The sequence below is a fragment of the Micromys minutus genome, assembly GCF_963924665.1.
Source record: "Micromys minutus genome assembly, chromosome: 12".
NCBI lineage: Eukaryota > Metazoa > Chordata > Mammalia > Rodentia > Muridae > Micromys > Micromys minutus.
Window position 1 is genome coordinate 14,318,100 of NC_137981.1, and position 14,282 is coordinate 14,332,381.

A 14,282-nucleotide genomic window follows, 5' to 3' on the forward strand; every position below is an offset into this window, starting at 1 on the left:
TGGGTCTCCCGCAGTGCTCTCCCAACGCCCCGCCTCACGATGTGCCTCCGCAGGTGCCGTGCTGGCGGGTCGTGTTGGGGCCCCACCGCCCGGCCCTGGGAATAGTAGCCTGGCCCTACTGCCCGTCTACCTTGCCGCGCTGCGGGCCGGCCCGGGAGAGGCCCCGCATCTGTATGCGCCCGGCAGCCCGGGAGCCGCGGGGGCGGGGACTGGCTGGGGAGGGTCGGAGGCAGGGCTCTCCTCTCCCGCGCGAGCCGCCTCTCCTCCGCAGGCGGAGCCTCCTTCCCCCGCCCCCTCCGTCTCGCTCCCTTGTTCTCGCCGGGGCCGCTCAGACCTGCAGCGGAGCCGCGGCGCCGGCTTGGATCTGCTTGGGGCTGCGCCCCCGGGAGCCAGCGACGAAGGCGGGCGGGGCGCTGCTCGCGATCCGGGGCCCCTCGGTAGTGCCAGGTAAGGGCGCCTGCCCGGGTCGGGAATCCTCGCGGGGGCACCGGGAGACCCGCAGCTTGCGGTGCGCTCTGGCTGCGAGCCGTGCCGGCTCGGTTCTCCCGCGCTCTGCTCTCTCTTCTCACACACCTCTCCCTTTGCCTCCCGATTTTTCTTCACCCTTCCGCCTCTCTGCCCCTTCTCTCTCCCTCTTGTCCTGTCTCTTCCCAGCTCTTCTGCCTTTTTCTTCCTCTACCTTTCTCCCCTTTTCCTTTTCCCGCTCTCTTTTCCTCTCCCACTGCATTCCACTTCTCGTTCCCTCCTGCTATACTGTTTCCCCACTCCTCCGTTTCCTTCTCTCCTCTTCGTCCCGCCTGCCTCTCTGGTCCCCTGCTGCCCTCTGGCTTCTTTTCTCTGGGGAGCAAATGGCCTGTCAGGTGTGTGTCTGCTCTGGGGAAGGAGGAGGGGCACAGCTACCTGACCATGGGCCCCTTCAGGAGGAGGAAGAGAAATGAGAAGGGTCCCCTCTCCTTTCCCGCAGCCCCTCCCTACCTTTACTGCTCCTGGTAGCTTACTCTACCAGAATGAAGTTCCGAGGCCTGGTCACACACACACACACACACACACACACACACACAGCAGGTTCCTCTGTTTCCAAGCCTGGTACCCAGGACTCCTCTCCTTTCAGACTCCAAGCTGCCTCCCTGATGTCTTTGCTTCTCTCTTGCTGCCCTTCTCTGTCTGCTTCTCATCTGCTCTTCCCTGTCTGCCAGACCATCCCCGATTCTTGATCCAGAACCCTCAATCACACTGTCTCTGGCCCCTGGGTCAGCCTCCACCTCTCCTTGGTCCCTTTGCACTGCCTGCAACCCTGTTCCCAATTCGTCCAGCTGTGGCCCCAGTCTGCTCTCTTAGACCAATTCCCCTTAAAGACTGCAGCTGGCAGAACGGGCTGGAGACAGTCTGGAGAGGTGGGGTTCCTTGGGGGCAGGGGAGGCATTCCTAAGTCCAGCCTGTCTCAGGCTGCACCCCGTGTCTTTCAGCCTGACCCTATGAATAAGGAAGGCTGTGCGTCGATGAATACCAGCCTCTCCGTTCTAAGCCCTCTCTGTCAGTCCGTCTACCTCTTCTAGTCCCCTGGCTATGTGCCCAAGGTAGAACAGGAATAGGATTCGAAATTCCAAATCCCTCTAGCATTCTCCTCTCCTTTTCCTTCCCGGCTTTCCAGAGTTGACTGACTGACCTGAGATTTATGGGCTTGGAGGGGCTGGAGGTGAATCCAGGCAGAGCCTGTACGGAAGGCTCAGGCTGTCTGTCTTGGACTGGGTTCTGGGCAGTGGGGTGTCCAGTTATCTTAGAGAGCTGGGCTTCGGTACCTAATTCGGGAGAGGAGTACGATTTACACTTTCCTTGCTCCTGAGCAGCTACCTGTCCTACAGGTGTGGATCCATGGGGTAGCCTCAACGCATCTTCCCCAGCCAGCTCATGGGCCGCCTGGCCCTGTCCAGCCTCAGCACGTGGGGCCAGTGAACAAGAGTCCTGGCTGAATTACAAACATGTGGGGCCTTGTGAGGCTCCTGTTGGCCTGGCTGGGTGGCTGGGGCTGCATGGGGCGCCTGGCAGCTCCAGTCCCAGCCTGGGCAGGGTCCCGGGGACACTCGGGTCCTACACTGCTGCGGACCCGAAGGAGCTGGGTCTGGAACCAGTTCTTTGTCATTGAGGAATATTCTGGTCCAGAGCCTGTCCTTATTGGCAAGGTAAGGATCAACCCTCTCCGTGACTAGTCTGTCAGACCCTTCGGCCCTGCCCAGAAACTTCACCAGTCTCCAATGACCTTGGTCCCCTACCATTCCTCACACACCACCCAGACCTGGACTCTAAGCCTGTGTCTCTGCACTTGGAGCTTTCTGCCATTTTCTGACTCTTGCAGCTGCACTCAGATGTTGACCGGGGTGAGGGCCGCACCAAATACCTGCTGACTGGGGAGGGGGCAGGCACTGTATTTGTGATTGACGAGGCCACAGGCAATATCCATGTGACCAAGAGCCTGGACCGGGAGGAGAAGGCACAATATGTGCTGCTGGCCCAAGCTGTGGACCGTGCCTCTAACCGGCCCCTGGAGCCCCCATCAGAGTTCATCATCAAAGTGCAAGACATCAATGACAACCCACCCGTGTTTCCCCTTGGGCCCTACCATGCCACCGTGCCTGAGATGTCTAACGTTGGTGAGCACCCCAGCTCCGAATGCCCTAGCTTACCTGGGGCTCTCTTACGCCTTTGTCTGCTTTGGTGGTCTACCCTAGAGCTCAAATCTCCTTTAACTCAGCCTTCTTCACGTCTGGGGTCCCTCAGTCTACTTTTCTGGCCTTGCTCCTGCTGAATGGGGTGTGGGAATCTCGTGCAGGGACGTCTGTAATCCAAGTGACTGCCCACGATGCTGATGACCCCACCTATGGAAACAGTGCCAAACTTGTATACACGGTACTGGATGGACTGCCTTTCTTCTCTGTGGACCCCCAGACTGGTAAGAATAAACTTTGGAGCCTTAAGGGGCAGCCATGGGGACAAGCACCCCTGACCCAGTGTCTCTCCCTTAGGAGTGGTTCGTACAGCCATCCCCAACATGGACCGGGAGACCCAAGAGGAGTTCTTGGTGGTGATTCAAGCCAAGGATATGGGTGGCCACATGGGGGGGCTGTCAGGCAGTACTACAGTAACAGTCACCCTCAGTGATGTCAACGACAACCCCCCCAAGTTCCCTCAGAGTAAGGGGGGGGACATTCTGTGCCTAAACAGTCCTTTGATGCCCTACCTACAGACCCTGGAAAAAGGAAGTACTAGGGTAGGGAAGGACTGGAGACTTCTCTTAAAAGCCCATCTTCCCTCCTTGTTCCCCTGAGGTCTATACCAGTTCTCAGTGGTGGAGACGGCTGGACCTGGAACCCTGGTGGGCCGGCTTAAGGCTCAGGACCCTGACCTCGGGGATAATGCCCTGATGGCATACAGCATCCTGGATGGGGAAGGATCAGAGGCCTTCAGTATCAGCACAGACTCCCAGGGCCAGGACGGGCTCCTTACTGTCCGGAAGGTTAGCTTTCTGCCTGTTGATACCTGCAGATTCAGCTGCAGGGGTGCGGGGGTGTGTGTGCAAAGCTCAAAAGTAGGGAAGCTTGCCTGCCATGCACCAAGGCTGAGATTTCATTCCCAGCACCAGAAAAAAAAAAAAAATCAAAAGCAAAACAGAGGAGCCCCTGCAGTGCTGCCTCAGTTAAGCCTTGCTCCTGCCTCACCGCTGCCAACACAAGAACCAAACTTAGGACCCCTATGTTGGAGCTTTTGGGGGGGGGGGTGTTCACAGCAGTCTTACCTTTTTGAGTTACCAGCTATTCAGTGTGCCACCCACCGTGACCACTGAGGCCACATCTCCAGGACCACCTCTCCTCAGCACTGGATGCACACAGAAAAGAGACTTTGCACCTGTGAGCTGGGCCCGCCCCGGTTTCCCAGTACCTCCCTCTCTGTCCCCCTCCTCATAGCCCCTGGACTTTGAGACTCGTCGCTCCTACACCTTCCGAGTAGAAGCCACCAACACACTCATCGACCCAGCCTACCTTCGGCGAGGTCCCTTCAAGGACGTGGCCTCCGTACGCGTGGCTGTACAGAATGCTCCAGAGCCACCTGCCTTCACCCAGGCTGCCTACCACCTGGTAGTGCCTGAAAACAAGGCCCCTGGGACCCTGGTGGGCCAGATCACAGCCAATGACCTGGACTCCCCGGCCAGCCCCATCAGGTTAGCTGGGCTGTGTGAGCTGGGGAGGGACAAGGCGTCCTTGAAGGAAGCTAGTTATTCAAAGGATGTGCCATCTAGATGACAAACCATAATACTTAGCAAAGATCTTACTTCCTGCGCCAGCTTGCTGGTCAGCGGACCTAAGTACTGGAGGGACTAAGTACCGCCCAGCACTCCACCCGTTCCCTTGGCTAGATTGGAATGGCACCTCCTAGTGGCAGATCAAACAAATGGATTCTCATTTGATTAATGGATCTCTATTGATCATGCCCTAATGGCTTCACATTTTACCCACTCGATAACATTTAATTGTCTTAATGTGCCTATGAAGTAGGTATCATTTGCCAGTTGTTCTACGGGGCCAACTATCAGTGGCTAAGTTGTTTGCCCACTGTGGGGCGACAGAGCTGATGTTCAGATTTGGCGTGGTCCACCCTATGAACTGCCACCCTTCCCCCTTCATGACCATCATCCCTGACACAGCTCCATGAGGGAGGAGCGCCTCCCATCTGGCAGTTGATTAAACAAGGTCAAATAAGTTCCCCCAAGGTCACACAGGTGGTCGAAGGCATAGCAGGGACGAAACACAGGTCCCTTAGGTTCCCAGAACAGAGCCTACAAGTCTGAAACACAGAGAATGTCTCTCCTTCTACAACTCCTGTGGAATCCAGTTCCCCTAAGTCACAGGGCCTGCCAGGGACTCCAGCCGGACTGACGGCTCTGAGAGACCGTCAGGCTCCGTCAAAGACACTTGGACACTCTAGGAAGATGAACTTTGGGGCCAGCGAGATGAACAGAGGGGCGAGTAAGGAAGGCCAGGGAGGGGCAACTCCCAGATCAGTCCATTTTCCCTAGATACTCCATCCTCCCCCACTCGGATCCAGAGCGTTCCTTCTCCATTGAACCCGAAGATGGCACTATCCGTACGGCAGTGCGCCTGGACCGCGAGGCTCGGGTCTGGCACAACCTCACCGTTCTGGCCACAGAGTTGGGTGAGAAGTCCCGGGCCCTGAGCATCCTGGCAGAGAGCTATCCCTGAATGTGGGCGGGGAAGGGTAGCGACAGCCACAACCTCATCTGTGTTCAGCTCCTGGCCCTGAAGCAGGCATCCTCGGGCTGGTGGGAGGAGCCTACCTGAGCAGGCGCTAAGGCTTCACCCGAGTTGCTCAAACCCAAAGCCATACCTCCCGACTCAAATGTTAACAAACTGCCAGGGCCGGAAAAGGACTTTGCAGGAGTGTGTCAGCAGCCCTCAAAAAGCAGCTCTTCTAGAAGCCTTGCAGGGACTTGTCCCCACACACTGAAGTAGGAGAGAGTGCCAGTAGCATGTGTGAAGCCCATCTTGTGCCCCCACCACCATCAGCAGCACCCGGTTCAGTTCCCTGCCCTGGCGAGACAGGGAAACCCCTCACCCTTCTGTAAGTAGCACCTTATGCCCCTGTTCACAGTCCCTGCTGTTTCTAAATTGTTCATTAGCATTATGGCTGTGTGTATAGATATCAGTCCATGTCAGCAAAGAGCTGTAGGTATACGGACATATGGGCACGTACTCAGGAATGGGTAGAATCCATGTGGGACGTCACATGTGCTACATGGCACACACCTGTAATCTTAGCACTAGGGAGGCTAAGGCAGGAGAATCAGGAGTTCAAGAACAACTTGAGGTACATGAGATCCGTATATAAAGAAAAATCGATGTGTGTACATAAACACATATACTTATGACTTAGATACATGTACACTCTTGAATCTTTGCATAGAATTCTCATTGTGGTGTTTGTGTGATCGGATGTGTACAGGGGTGTATACAGGTAGCTATGGAAGACACTTTGTGTGTGTTTGTGGACAGGTGAGTTATTGCTTATTGTTTATTAGGTACTATTTTAAGTACCAAAAATGGATTGACTCGTTCAGTCATCACAACCAGGAAGGGAGATATGATTAGTTCCATTTTCCAGTGAGAAAACTCCTAAGGAGAAGTTAAGTGAGTTCTCAAAGTCACACAGAAAACGTGTGAGGTGTCTGACCCAGTCAGTCAGTCTGCAGCATGAGCTGTTTTCTCGTCTTCCTTCCTGCTTCTCACGTGTGTTAGATATGTCTGTGCAACCGTGTCCTTTCTGGCAGTACTATGTATCTGTGGCTGCAAGCATATATGTAGAGCTGATTCTGTGTACATGTGTGGTACATGTTGGGTCTTGTTGCTTATTTATTTATTATATATAAGTACACTGTAGGTGTCCTCAGACACACCAGAAGAGGGCATCAGATCCCATCACAGATGGCTGTGAGCCACCATGTGGTTGCTGAGATTTGAACTCAGGACCTCTGGAAGAGCAGTCAGTGCTCTTATCCGGCTGAGCCATCTCTCCGGCCCTGGTTGCTTATTTATATGTGGCTCTGTATATGTGTGTGGCCCTACTGTTTCCTCATGCTCTTGCCAAATCCTGTTCTTACCCCTACCCTGACCTTGGCTAGTAGCTCATGGCCCTTACTGCACTGAAACACTGGGCTCATGTCATTCTGTCTCTAGATACCTTAGGGCCAGGCAGCTTACACAGCCTGCCCTGCCCTGCCCTGCCCTGGGCTGTGAGCTCAGCCCGCTTCACTAGGGTCAGTCTGCTGGCCTCAACCCAGACAAGAGAGGACATGGCAGTGAGAAACAAAGCAAGATCCTGGTAGGGAACCACCTCGGGTGGGGACTAGGCTCTACCACATGTAGACCATGAAGCTCTTCCCCTGACAAGGTCAACTCTCGGTGATACAATTTATGGTTATTACAAATTCCTAGACCTTTGATGGTGTGTGTGTGTGTGTGTGTGTGTGTGTGTGTGTTTTCATGTGCATGAAAATGCATTCTGTGGGCCAGGATAGGATGGGGGATAATGCTACAGTCATTACATATCTGCTTCATGCATGTTTAATTTGTTTTCAACACCCACATGCTCTGTGTATGGTATGACTTTATATATTTCATGGTTGCAGTTTACATACCTCATGTGTACCTTCTGCCTACCCGTCATGTCTGCATGTGCTATGCTTATCTTGCATGAGTTGCTGTGTGTGTGAACCGTCAGTTTTGTGTTTGTATAATATACACATCTTGTGTGAACACATCTATGTGAACACATATGTTCCTGGTATAGTTCCACCGGCTTTAAAACATGGTTTGCTGCTCGGGTATTACACGCTGTCTTCTGTTCTATGCGCGTGCTGTGTGATATCTATGCCTCTGACCAGGTGTGTTGTATGTGCATGTGTGGTGTACATATGTTGGTATTCTGGCTTCAGACAGCTCTGCACAATCCTCCCGTGTGCAAGTGGCCATCCAGACCCTGGATGAGAATGACAATGCTCCCCAGCTGGCTGAGCCCTATGACATTTTTGTATGTGACTCTGCAGCCCCTGGCCAGGTAAGCAGCTAAGGCAGACGGGTTGGCATCAGCAGGCCACCAACAGCCTTTCCACTGAGAGCTTCCATCTTCTTTCCAGTTGATTCAGGTTATCCATGCTCTGGACAGAGATGAAGTTGGCAACAGTAGCCAAGTCTCCCTTCAAGGTCCCGTGGGCCCTGATGCCAACTTTACAGTCCGGGACAACCGAGGTGGGTCGCCTTCTGTATCCACACCCTTGCCTAACTCCCTCGTCTCCTTCCCACCCCTGGCCCAGCCCGACTGCCCCTGCCTGACCTGAGGACCCATCAGAAAAGGTAGGAGTATGGCTACCCTTGTTTGTGTACTGAGTGTGTGCCTTCCCTGGGAAGCTGGCACTACAGGCTGGACCAACCCTACAGAAAGGTATCTCAACCACCTTCCTTTTTCCACAGATGGCTCTGCCAGCCTGCTGCTGCCCTCCCGCCCCGCTCCACCCCGCCAGGCCCCCTACCTAGTTCCTATAGAACTGTGGGATTGGGGGCAGCCAGCCCTGAGCAGCAGTGCCACAGTGACTGTGAGTGTGTGTCGCTGCCGGCCTGATGGCTCCATGGCGTCCTGTTGGCCCGAGGCTCAGCTCTCACCCACCGGTCTCAGCACTGGGGCCCTGCTTGCCATTGTCACCTGTATGGGCACCCTACTCGGTGAGTTGGGCTAAAGTGTGACGAGATGTAGTATCTGGGCCTGTTTTCTGGGGAAGGAGAAAGCAGGTCTATAGGACATGAGGGACCTCCTCAGGCCTGGATTTTCTATTACCTGATAGGTCCAAGAGAAAAACGTCTGTCCTCAGAATTACTGGACAACCTGCAAATCCATGAAAGTGACTAGCCATAAAAATTGAGCCCTTATTCTGTGCAAAGCATGGTGCCAGGCACAGCACAAACGTTTCATTTTAATCTTTCAAATACCTAAAGAGATAAAACTTTTTTTTTTTCCACGTAAACTTCTCACACATAGCAAATAAGCAAAGGCTGGATTCTAACAAGAATTGCCAAATGTCAGATCTAGGGCTTGTAGACTCTGGCCACCCTGCCTCTGCTTTCATCTGGCCCTGCATGGGAACCAGTGGCCTGTGTGCTCTTGTGCAGCCCTGGTGGTGCTCTTCGTGGCCCTGAGGCGGCAGAAGCAGGAAGCCCTAATGGTACTGGAGGAGGAGGATGTCCGCGAGAACATCATCACCTATGATGACGAGGGTGGCGGAGAGGAGGACACCGAGGCCTTTGACATCACAGCCTTGCAGAACCCGGACGGAGCCGCTCCTCCAACAGCCGGCCCGCCCATGCGCCGCGACGTGCTGCCTCGGACCCGAGCGCCCCGCCAGCCCCGGCCACCTGGCCCCGCTGATGTGGCTCAGTTGCTGGCGCTGCGGCTGCGAGAGGCGGACGAGGACCCCAGTGTGCCCCCGTACGACTCGGTGCAGGTGTACGGCTATGAGGGCCGGGGCTCCTCCTGCGGCTCGCTTAGCTCCCTGGGCTCCGGCAGCGAGGCTGGCGGTGTCCCTGGCCCCACCGAGCCACTGGACGACTGGGGCCCACTCTTCCGCACTCTGGCAGAGCTGTATGGGGCCAAGGAGCCCCCGGCCCCTTGAGGCCGGCCCTAGCCCTGCTGCTGCGCTGCGGTGGGGTAGCACACACAGGCCCTCTGCGTGAGCCCCACGGGGTCCAGACAGGCGGCAGCAGCCCAGGGGCCCAATGTGTCCCTCCTTTCCCGCCCCCTCTTACCTCCCACTCCTCTGTGTCTTTCTCCAGAGATCCCTGTCTGTGACTCTCCGCTGCTCGGGGGGGGGTTGGGTTTTATAACTGCCCCCGACCTCTGTTCTCACTGTGACTCTGTGGCTGTTTTTGTCTCGTAATTCTGATCGCTCAGCTTCTGTCTCCCTTTGCCCACGCACATGCTCTGTCTGTCTCCTGCCCATATGTTCCTCCCTTCTCTCTGAGTCCCAGTGACTGGCTTTTTGGTTTGTTTGTTGTGTTTTTGTTTTGTTTTGTTTCTGTTATCCATCCCAAAGGCAAGAGAATCTTTCAGCCACTGCTGCCCCACCCTACTGCAGAAGAGACTCTGCTCCAGGTCAGTGGCCAGGGACTCCGAAGGAGTCGGGTGGACCAAAGCCGCCCTCCCACCCTGCTCCTAACCAATTCTATTCCTTACAGACCTGCCCGCATGGTTCCATCCATCACTCATGGCCTCATCCTGGCTCCATTGGCTTCTAGCAGAAGGAAGGAGGGAGCCAGCCCGCCTCCTAGGGCAAGAGCTTCAGCCCCACGGGGCCACCTCCCTGGAGCTCTGCCCAGCTGTCCTGCCCTGGGCATCCCAGCTCTGGGCATTGTCTTGTGTGCTTCTCAGGCCCCAGAAGGGAAGGGGTGGGGGGGGGGAGAAAGGGGAGGCAGCTGGGGAAGAGGGAAAAGGGAGGAAGGGGAGGGGCCTCCATCTCTAATTTCATAATAAACACTTTATTTTGTAAAGTAGGAGCCTGCTTCTGTTTCTGGACGGAGCTTCCTTTGTAAGCCTCTGTACCCCCAGCTCATTCCTTCTCCTTGGAGGTACCCACTCTAAGACCCTGAGGGAGGAACATGGTGATTGCTCCATTTGAGGAGCAGAAGGATAATGGCTGTCACCATGCCTACCACCAACCCTTCAGTCCCACCTCCGTTTGTCTCAGACGTTCTGTGGGATTGGCAAGAGAGGCGAGAACAGGGGGGATTCGGGGCAAGAGCTATGAAGACGTGAGAGGAAAAGAGGAAGCTCCACACTAGCTATAAAAAAACAACAACAAAAAATGGGGTTGGTAGAGGGCTGAAGACAGCAAGCCGGCCCTGGGTCTGGAGCACTAACAGTGACCTGTGGTAGGACGGTGACACGGACCAGGACCTGCCACTTCCTCTCTTACACACTCCCCAGCCCACAGGTCTTGGTCTTCATGGAGCACAGAAGAGTCAGGCTGTAAGTGGTTAAGAGGTAGAATACATCAGGTAGGGTGCCAGCTAGACAGGGCTGCAGGCATCCCCAGTGCCCATTTCCCAAGGCAAAGAGACGTGCCTTACTTAGGAATAGCACAAGCTGGGCTGGAGAGATTGCTCAGCGGTTAGAGCACTGCCTGCTCTTCCAGAGGTCCTGAGTTCAAATCCCAGCAACCATATGGTGGCTCACTGCTCATCTGTAGCTGGGCAGAGAGGGGCTTTGGTTCTCAGGCTTGAAATCTGAGGCAGGGACCACGAGGAAAGAAGCCACCATGGAGTAGGTGGAGTATGAGCATATGGCCATGGGGGCCATGTTGGAGTAGAAGCGGTCCAGGCAGAACATGGTAAATGATATCTCAGAGTTATTGATAGAATGTAGACAAAATAGCATAGAGGGCTGATATCTGCCCAGCTCCAGTGTTTTTAAGGCTTATTATAAAGATTTATGTCTATTATTTGGGAAATAAATTCTCTAAAGTGAGGTAAGAAACCCCCAGACACTTACAGGGAGACTGAGAACCCTCTTTCCATGGCTGGTTATTTTCTCTGCTGAAGTTGCATTAAAAGTCCTGCACAAAAGCAAGTGGGTATCTATCCCTCCAGGGCCTCAAGAAACTGAAGATTCAGCAACCAAAGCAGGACACCAGAGAGGGCAGGGCTCTGTGGTCAAGAGCCCTTTGGTCTCACCCTGATACCTGCATCAACCTTCCAAAAAAGTATTGGAACAATAGGGAAGGGTACATTTAAAAGGGACATTAGCTGTGCCCAGTCCTACCAACCATGCTGAGGCACTCCAACAATGATTAAAAAAATTAAAGGAAAAGAAAAAAAAAAAAAAAACTTAAAGGAACCTGGGGCAGGAGGAATGAGGAATAGCTCAGATGTGAAGGCCATTAGCGGCTCTTCAGAAGACCTGGGTTCAATTCCCAGCACCCACATGGTGGCTCACAAGCATCACTAACCCCAGAGGATTCGATATCCTCTTCTGACCTGCGGGCAGCAGGCAAGTATGTGGTATAATTCATACATGGAGTAAAATACCCTTGCATATATGTCTAAAAACTAAATAATAAAGCAAAAAAAAACTTAACAGAACCTGGAGAGCTGGCTTAGCATTGACTGCTCTTTCAGAGGTTTCCCTGCCCCCACCCCGTTTGATTCCCTGCACCCACATGGTGGCCCACAATCATCCAGAACTCTGCCTCCTGGGGACTTGATACCTTCTAACCTCTGTGGGTACCAAGCATGCATGTGGTACACGCACATACATGCATACATTCATATTAAAAAAAAAACCAAAACAACAGCAAAACACTTAAACATTTCTTCAAAAACTGTTAGAATTTTTTTTTCTTGCTCATGTATTTACACAGTACATCTTTTTCCTATGTTTTTCCACACATTGGTCCTAGAGCCTGAACTCATGTCATCGGGTTTGGTGGCAAGTACCTTTACCTGCAGAGCCATCCCCTTAGCCCCTCAAATTTTTACAGGGTTTGAGGAAACATACTTATCGGCATAACCTATAAGCTTGGATGTCTCATCATCTGCCAAAATGAATAAAGCTAGATAAGACCCTGGAAGGACGAGCGAGAAGAGAGAGGAGGAGATGGAAGGAGATGCAAGTTCTGTTCTTTCAGGACTGAAGCCTCGTCCAGTCTGGGAAGAGAGGCACAAAGCATCTCAGGATTGAGTTGCACACGCATCCTTCACAGCAGCCCTTTGGCTGGTCTCAGATGTTCGTCCAAGGTCCCAGACCCCTCTGCCCCTGCCTCTGTTCACTGCCTGGAAGCCTCAGAGTAGACCAGGAGGCTATCGGCTAGTGTACAGCCCTGCCCCAACCTCCTCTTTTCTATGACTCTCCACTGTGCAAGATGGCTGCCACTGTGCCACACGGGCTGCAGTGGCTGCTCTTATTCAAGTGTTGTTCCTTTCTCTTCCACATACCTCACCCACCACACTGAAGGGCAGATACCCATCTTAAATCATTTACCTATAGCTGGACATAAGACCTCCGTCAATGGCCATGAATCTGAACCCACTCACACCTGTGCAAAAGTTACCTCTCCTCCCCTGCTTCTTCAGGATTAGGATGTCACTGCTGGAGACCCATATTTCCCACCCCCCCCCGCGCCCCCATAGCTGGGGAGTTTGCAGGGGATGAAGGTTGCTATGAAGGCCAATAGCTAGATTTCCACCCTGGCTTGCGAGTTAGTTTCTATGTACTGGGTACCTTTCTGTAGTTCTCTGGGTTTAGGAGGTTTGGTTTTTTGTAGCTTTTGTTTTGTTTTGTTTGAAAGACAGGGTCTTTCTGTGTAGCCTTGGGTGTCTTAGAATCTGCCTGCTGCTGCCCACTGAGCTGGGATTAAAGTTGTACATCACCACTGCCCAACCTCTGTCCTTTCGCGGGGGTGAGGGGCAGTGGTTCCCCAGCTTTCCTTCTGACTCTCTAGAGTTTGGAGAATCCAGGTCAGAATCTGTAAGTCTCAGTTAAGTGGGAGTCTGATTTCAGGACATTCTAAATCCGAAGTGCAGATTGTCTAGGAAGGAGACACAGTTGTCAGTCTTAGGACTGGAGGATTCAGGTGAGAATAAAGTTCTTTCAGTGCCCTTTCTCTAGACCCCACCTCCTCCCCAGCCCTGGGCAGTGGCGCTCCTGAAGCTGAAAGCCTGGATCTCCAAGCCCAGGTTCCCTAGAAAGCAGAGTAGACCAGGAAGGCCAGATGTGTTAGCTGACACCCTTCCTCTGGTCTTTATTCCCAGCTGGAGCAACCAGGAGAGGATGGAGAGAAGAAACTGGGTGAAGTCTGCAAGGTAGAGAACAGAGCTGTGTGTGCTACAGGGCATGCTCAGGCCCTGGCCAACACAAGAAGAAGAGGCCAGGAATGGGCAGTTTCTCTGAGCTCACCCCTCTAAGCCCATGAGTTCTCTGGACTTCATTCATCTCCAGCCAACAGGCAAGGGTTTGGCCCATTCCCCAGAAGCCTGCAAGGAAGGCAGAAAAAAGGCAAGATGGTGGGGGCTGGGAGGGAAAGATGCAGAGAGCTGGGAAGGCTTGAGTGTCTAAGCCCCACAATACTGCTACCTACTGTCACCTGGGTAAATCCTGTAGCTCTCTAAACCCGAGCCAACCTCATTAAACAATCATGCTTGCAAAAACTGTCATGAGACATGCACATGTATAGGTGAACTCATTACAGCCATAATAGTCACTGGCTATAATGGCGGGTGGAGGGCCAGCAGAGACAAGTCCATCACCCACCATCTGTAAACTAGGCCCTGGGTGCTCTCTCCTGGCTGTCCAGCCTGACCAAATTGAGAAGGTGAAAGAGAAAACACCAGATAAGGACCAAAATGAGAATAGTGACTCGGGTGGAATGACCAAAGAGGGTCCAGCACATAGCATGACGATTGGCACACAGTAGGCAAGAAACAAGTGCTTGTTGGGTCAGTTTAGAGGCAGGAGGAGGATACACCACCCACAGGGCTTCATCAGAGCATGTTGGACAGAGACATCAGTAGCTCTGGGAGGAAGAGGATGGGGACTTGAACAAATAAAACAGGCAACCCAGGAGGACCAGAGCCAGATGCCACGAGGCTGCTCCCAGAATTAACCCCTGCCAGGGCAGCCTCATTCCCTGACCTACCCTCCCTGTCCTGGCGGTCCCCAAGTTCTGTCCTTTC

The 14,282-nt window shown here is 53.6% G+C and overlaps 1 protein-coding gene across 1 annotated transcript; it reads left to right on the top strand.

The window, feature by feature from the left end:
- Positions 1–1,979: 1,979 nt before the first annotated feature.
- On the top strand, positions 1,980–9,229 carry CDH24 (cadherin 24; the record flags this gene model as incomplete). The annotated part of the gene is made up of 11 exons (XM_080925850.1): positions 1,980–2,180; positions 2,354–2,648; positions 2,828–2,947; positions 3,021–3,188; positions 3,324–3,511; positions 3,960–4,213; positions 5,069–5,205; positions 7,502–7,623; positions 7,703–7,814; positions 8,037–8,285; positions 8,730–9,229. 11 exons carry the CDS (start codon positions 1,980–1,982, stop codon positions 9,227–9,229), a joined length of 2,346 nt encoding a protein of 781 aa, XP_080781976.1.
- Positions 9,230–14,282: the final 5,053 nt, after the last annotated feature.